Source organism: Empidonax traillii, unplaced genomic scaffold, assembly GCF_003031625.1.
Source record: "Empidonax traillii isolate 1590-97213 ecotype Southwest subspecies unplaced genomic scaffold, ASM303162v1 scaffold111:size2041728, whole genome shotgun sequence".
Classification (NCBI taxonomy): domain Eukaryota; kingdom Metazoa; phylum Chordata; class Aves; order Passeriformes; family Tyrannidae; genus Empidonax; species Empidonax traillii.
In genome coordinates, this window is record NW_020955304.1 from 1,480,304 (window position 1) to 1,485,382 (window position 5,079).

Sequence of the window (5,079 nt, forward strand, 5' to 3'; positions counted from 1 at the left end):
GCAGGAGAGCCCGTCTCCAGAGAGCGAAGCCAGCCAGGTGACCCACAAAATTGCCGAAGTCCCTGCTGGGGCCGTTCTGCTCCCAGCCCAGCACCAGCGAGCCCCCAGCGGGAATTTCATAGCCCTGCTGGAAGCCGGAGCCGGCGGCCAGCAGCCGCCTGTCCACGTAGAAGCGGTACCGGCCCTGGCTGGAGGACCAGGTGAGGCACAGGTGGTGCCACTCGCCACCCAGGAGCGGCTGCACCGGCAGCTCCCGGAACTGCCCGTCCCCCAGGATGAAGCGTGCGGAGCCGGGGACATCCCCGCCACGGCCACGCAGGGCCAGCTCGCTGCGGCCCAACTGAGTGGAGTAGGAGAGGAGGGCACCGAGGCGGGGGGCTGGAGTGGCCAGCCAGGAGCAGAGCGACAGTGCCCGCAGCCCCCGGTGTGGCCCCAGCGCCAGGACAGCCCCGTGCCCCGCGGAGGTGTTGGGGAAGAGCAGCACGGCACCGGCCCGGCAGGCAGGGGAGGTGGGCACAGGGGAAAGGGGGCCGTACCTGCCCTCCTCTGGCTGCTGGAGGGCTGGGGGCTGCTCTCGGGGGACCGTAGTCACGGGGGGGAGCACCGGTGCCGTGGGCTGGGGTGCCGGTGCTGCATCATGAGGGATCTCTGCGTGTTCCGTGGGTTCTCCACCAGGCCTGGCATCAGCCGGCAGCCAGTGCCCTTCCTCCTGCCGGCGCTGCTGCCACCGCCTCGTCTTTGGGCGCCGAGGGCTGGGGGTGCTGGGGGCAGCCTGGCGCGATGGCTCCTGCTTCAGGTGGCTGTCCCGGCTCCGGGCAGTGTCCAGCAGGCCCTGTGGCTTAGTGCCAGTCTCCACCGGTGCACCTGGTGGGTGGGCGGCCGGGCGGTGCAGTGGGCTCAGGGCACTCACTGTCCCCTCCAGCCGCTTCAGCCGGCGGTGCAGCCGCCGGCCAGTGGTGGCCAGACGGGCCAGCTCGGCACCCAGGGCGGCCCGGGCAGCGACAGCCGCCTCCGCCAGCTCCGCCAGCTCCTGGAAGCGCCCATCGATGTTATAGGAGATGTTGTAGTTGCTGGCGATGCTCTGGAGATGGCTCAGCGTCACCTCCTGGAGCCGGAGAAACTGCAAGGGAGTGGGATGGGGTGGGGTGAGCCCACATCCCCATGCCGGGTCCCTGCCAAACCCAAAATGCCCAGTGCCCCGCTGGCACAGGCTGGGCAGCACCTCCTCCCCTCCGCTGCACCCACCTGCTCTTCCAGGCGCCGCAGCCGCAGGATCAGGGGGCCGGGACCGGGGCGCGCCAGGGGTCCCGGCGCCTGGGTCAGGCCATCCTGCAGGGTGACAGCGAGGATCAGGCAGAGGGGCAATGCCATCCCCGCCATCCCACTGCCGGACGCTTTCTGCCTGCGCGGCACGGTCGTCCCTGGCCCCCGTGGTGCCCCCCCGGGGCAGCCCCCACCATGATGAGATCTGCAGCCACCGCTGGCACGGCCCTGCACCGGGACTCCCAGCCCCCGGCCCCGGGCCAGCGCTCTGCGGGGGCGGCTGGCCACGGCCCAGGGCTCCCGCGGCTCCGGCGTTCCGAGCAGGGAACAGGCAGGGGCTGCTGGGCTGTGGGGTGAGAGAAGGTGTATGGGGACCCTGGGCACATGGCTGGATGCAGGGCAGGGAGGACGGGGAGGCAGTGCAGGCAGGACAGAGGTAGAATGGTGCAGGCATTGCTGGCACGGTAGGGCGGTGCAGGCAGGACAGTGCAGACAGTGTGGGCAGGCAGAGCAGTGCAGGATGGGCAGGGCAGGCTGCTAGAGGCAGGCAGAGAAGGTAGAGCAGTGCAGGCAGGTAGGGTAGGGCAGAACAGTGTAGGCAGAGCAACGCAGGCAGTGCAGGCAGTGCAGACAGGGCAATGTAGGCAGTGCAGTCAGTGCAGGCAGTACAGGCAGGGCAGTGGTGTCTGTGCAGTCTGTATGGGCAGTGCAGGCAGTACAGGCAGGGCAGGCAGGGCAGTGGTGTCTGTGCAGTCTGTATGGGCAGTGCAGGCAGTACAGGCAGGGCAGGCAGGGCAGTGGTGTCTGTGCCGTCTGTATGGGTAGTACAGGCAGGGCAGGCAGGGCAGTGGTGTCTGTGCCGTCTGTATGGGTAGTACAGGCAGGGCAGGCAGGGCAGTGGTGTCTGTGCCGTCTGTATGGGTAGTACAGGCAGGGCAGGCAGGGCCACCACGTGGGGGCAGCACGTGCGCGCAGCAGCACCAACTGTGGGCGGAGCTTTCAGTCAATGGGCGGTGCCTTCACTGCAGTGGGCGGGGCCTCAAACTCGGCACTGCCGGGCCGTGTGCTGTGGGCGGGGCCGTCCCAAGCCCCGCCCCTCACGCATCGCCCCGCCCATCGCCCCGCCCCGTACCCTTGAGCCGCGGCAGAAGATGGCGGCGGCGCCGACCCTGGCCCGGCGGATCGCCCGCTCAGGTGCGCCCAGACCCCGCCCTACCCGGGCCCTGCCCCGGCCTCGGCCTGGCCCCGACACCTTCCTGTGGCCCCCGCGCCGCCAGGATACCCCCCACTGTCACTCCGTGGGTGCCCCACGTGTCCCCCTGCCGCGGGTGTCCCACATGTCCCCTGCTCTGGGTTGGGGTGCCCCTACATCCTTCTTCAGCGGGTCATGGTGTTCCCCATGTCCCCCATCATGGGACGGGGTGTCCCTCTATCCTCCCTCAGTGTGTCAGGGTGTCCCCATGTCCCACCTTGTCCGTGCAGAGCGGCTTTGGGGAGCGCGCCCCACACCCGTGGGGGCCGTGCCCTACCTGTCCCTACCTGTCTGTGTCCCCCAGGTGTGCTGTCCCTGTGCTGCCGGCCCCCATCGTGGGACAGGGCCGCCCGGCAGCTCCCGCTCGCCCCATGCCGTGCCTTCAGCAACAACAAGATCCAGGTGGATCTGGACGAGAGCTCAGGTACGGTGGTGCGTCACCCGCGACCCATGGGCACCGTGGGGTACTTCCATCCCTGTCCCATGCGGCCCTGGGCATGGAAAGCCACCAAAGCCCCAGGTGTTCCAGCTGCAGCTGCTTGAAGTGTTTGGGGTCAGGAGCCTTGCTGAGTGTGGGCCCTTCGCATGGCTGGTGCTGCTGGGGTGCCACAGGCCAGCCCTGGCTGTCACCGTCCCCTCTGAGGGGTTCCTGCTCTGGGCACCTGGTAGAGTGGCAGTGCTCCTTCAGGGAACAGCTGTTGGGAATTTCTGCTACCAGGAATAGCTGTCACGAGACCACGGTCCCTGCACTCAACAAAGGTGCCTCTTCTTGTGGCTTCCCAGCTCCTGCCTTCAGGCCCGTAGGTGTGTCTTCACGCCGTGCCCATCCTGGGCATGGCATGGCATGGCTGCAGCACCCAAACTATGCATTTGGGGAGGAGCTTTTGGGGCAGGGTAGGGCCGTCTGGGAGTGGACAAGGGCTCAGAGCCCTTCCCGTGGTGCTGGCAGGCTCAGTCAGGTTTGTGATCCCCCGGGCAAGGCTGTTTACTGGGACAAACATACAGGCTTGACCTTACCTGTTGAGCCCAGAGAGAAGGGAAGTGTCGAGCAGCGTGACCCCGAAGGGCTTTGGGACACGTGAGGTGCCACCACACATGTCCTGGTCTGTGCTCCAGGTCCACCACTGGCTGAGTGAGCCCAGCTCACTGGGCAAAAGCAGGACCTTGCCCTTGGCCCTGCAGCTCTGGGAGCTTTTTAAAGAGCCAGGAGTGGGAAGACACGATCAGATGAGCAGGGAAACAGGGAGGCAGGTGAGGCTGCCCTAGGCAGGGCATTGTGTGCTGCTGTGCTGGGCAGTCTGATATCTCTGCGTTAACCCTGGCACAGGCGTTGCCATGATGAAGTTCAAGAGTCCCCCGGTGAACAGCCTGAGCCTGGACTTCCTCACTGAGTTTTCCATAAGCCTGGAGAAGTTGGAGAACGACCGTGCCTGCCGGGGTGTGATCATTACATCCGTAGGTGTTGTCCCTTGCTCGTGTTTGGTCTCTGGGGTCACTGGTCACTGGGACAGGAGGGCCCGGAGGCAGCTTTGATTGGCTCTGGGAGGAGGGGAGGAGGTTCTGGGAAGGGCTGTGATCTTCCTTCTGTGCCCCCTTCTGGCAGAACAACAGCCAAGTGTTGTCATTTGTCATGCAAATTAAATCTGCTTATCTACCAACCTGACACATCCCGTGAGATCTCCTGGAGGAGATGCCAGTGTTTGTTTTCAGACACGTGTGGGGACGAGGTGGTGCCTGGGAGTGGGACAGGGCAGGTTTTGTGCTGTGTGGCTGATTGTACCCACACAGGGACCCTGACAGTGAGAAATCGTGCTGCAGGCAGAGTCCCAGCACTGCAGGCCGTGGTGGTGGGATGATCCAGGCTGTGGGAGCACCGGGGAGATACTTTCAGAACTCCAAAAGACCCTCATATCACATATAATTATCACTTTCCTCAGGCTGTCACGCCGAGGGCTAAAGGCTGATAGCGACTCTAAGGGATGTCTGTATTTTCCCAACTCCAGGCTATCCCCAAAATATTCTCCTCTGGCCTGGACATCATGGAGATGTGTGGGAAGAACGTGGAGCACTACGGCGAGTTCTGGAGAGCCGTGCAGGAGATGTGGCTGCGGCTCTACGGCTCCAACATGGTCACGATCGCTGCAGTCAATGTATGTCCTTTGGACCCACCTCCCTCGTCACCTGTCACCTGCTGCGGCTTGTTTGCACCATGTGGGCCGGGACAGCCAAAAAATCAGGCTGAAACAAATCCAAAAAATGCTTTTGTTGGGGCGTTTGGGCGAAATTCGTGTCTGTCAGCGTGCGGGGTGTGGGAAGGTGTGGAAGCGTGGGATGCTGCAGGCACCGTGTAAGCTGCAGACACTGCTGGGGTATAACAGCACTTCAGCACTTCCACCAGGTTTTGCTCCTCCAGCTGTGGTTCTTGGCCAGCAGGGAAGTGCTGTTGGAATCTTGGTGTCCGTGGATGGGTCGTTACATGTTTGGTGTCTTCTTTTCATTTTCCAGTGCGGTGCTGCCCTGGCAGCTCCCGGTGGTGTCTGTCCACAGCCCGTCTTTGAAGGCAG

General features: G+C 64.5%; 2 protein-coding genes across 3 annotated transcripts in view; one reads left to right on the forward strand and one right to left on the reverse strand.

Moving 5' to 3' along the window:
• LOC114057030 (pentraxin-4-like) overlaps nucleotides 1–1,371 on the reverse strand; it is a 2,598-nt gene extending 1,227 nt beyond the window's left edge. Inside the window, exons 1-2 of the mRNA XM_027882791.1 lie at nucleotides 1,246–1,371; nucleotides 3–1,120 (exon numbers count right to left, since the gene is read on the reverse strand). Coding sequence (XP_027738592.1) covers nucleotides 3–1,120; nucleotides 1,246–1,371 — 1,244 coding nt within the window. The remainder of the gene's footprint in view (nucleotides 1–2; nucleotides 1,121–1,245) is intronic.
• A 1,009-nt stretch (nucleotides 1,372–2,380) lies between these two features.
• Nucleotides 2,381–5,079, forward strand: part of LOC114057006 (enoyl-CoA delta isomerase 1, mitochondrial-like) — a 6,412-nt gene continuing 3,713 nt past the window's right edge. The window contains exons 1-4 of one of the 2 annotated variants that reach the window (XM_027882747.1): nucleotides 2,381–2,457; nucleotides 2,820–2,939; nucleotides 3,843–3,970; nucleotides 4,519–4,665. In XM_027882747.1, coding sequence (XP_027738548.1) covers nucleotides 2,415–2,457; nucleotides 2,820–2,939; nucleotides 3,843–3,970; nucleotides 4,519–4,665 — 438 coding nt within the window. In that variant the 5' untranslated portion in view covers nucleotides 2,381–2,414. Of the gene's footprint in view, nucleotides 2,458–2,655; nucleotides 2,940–3,842; nucleotides 3,971–4,518; nucleotides 4,666–5,079 lie in introns of those variants that run through there. The other variant, XM_027882746.1, reaches the window with a different exon arrangement.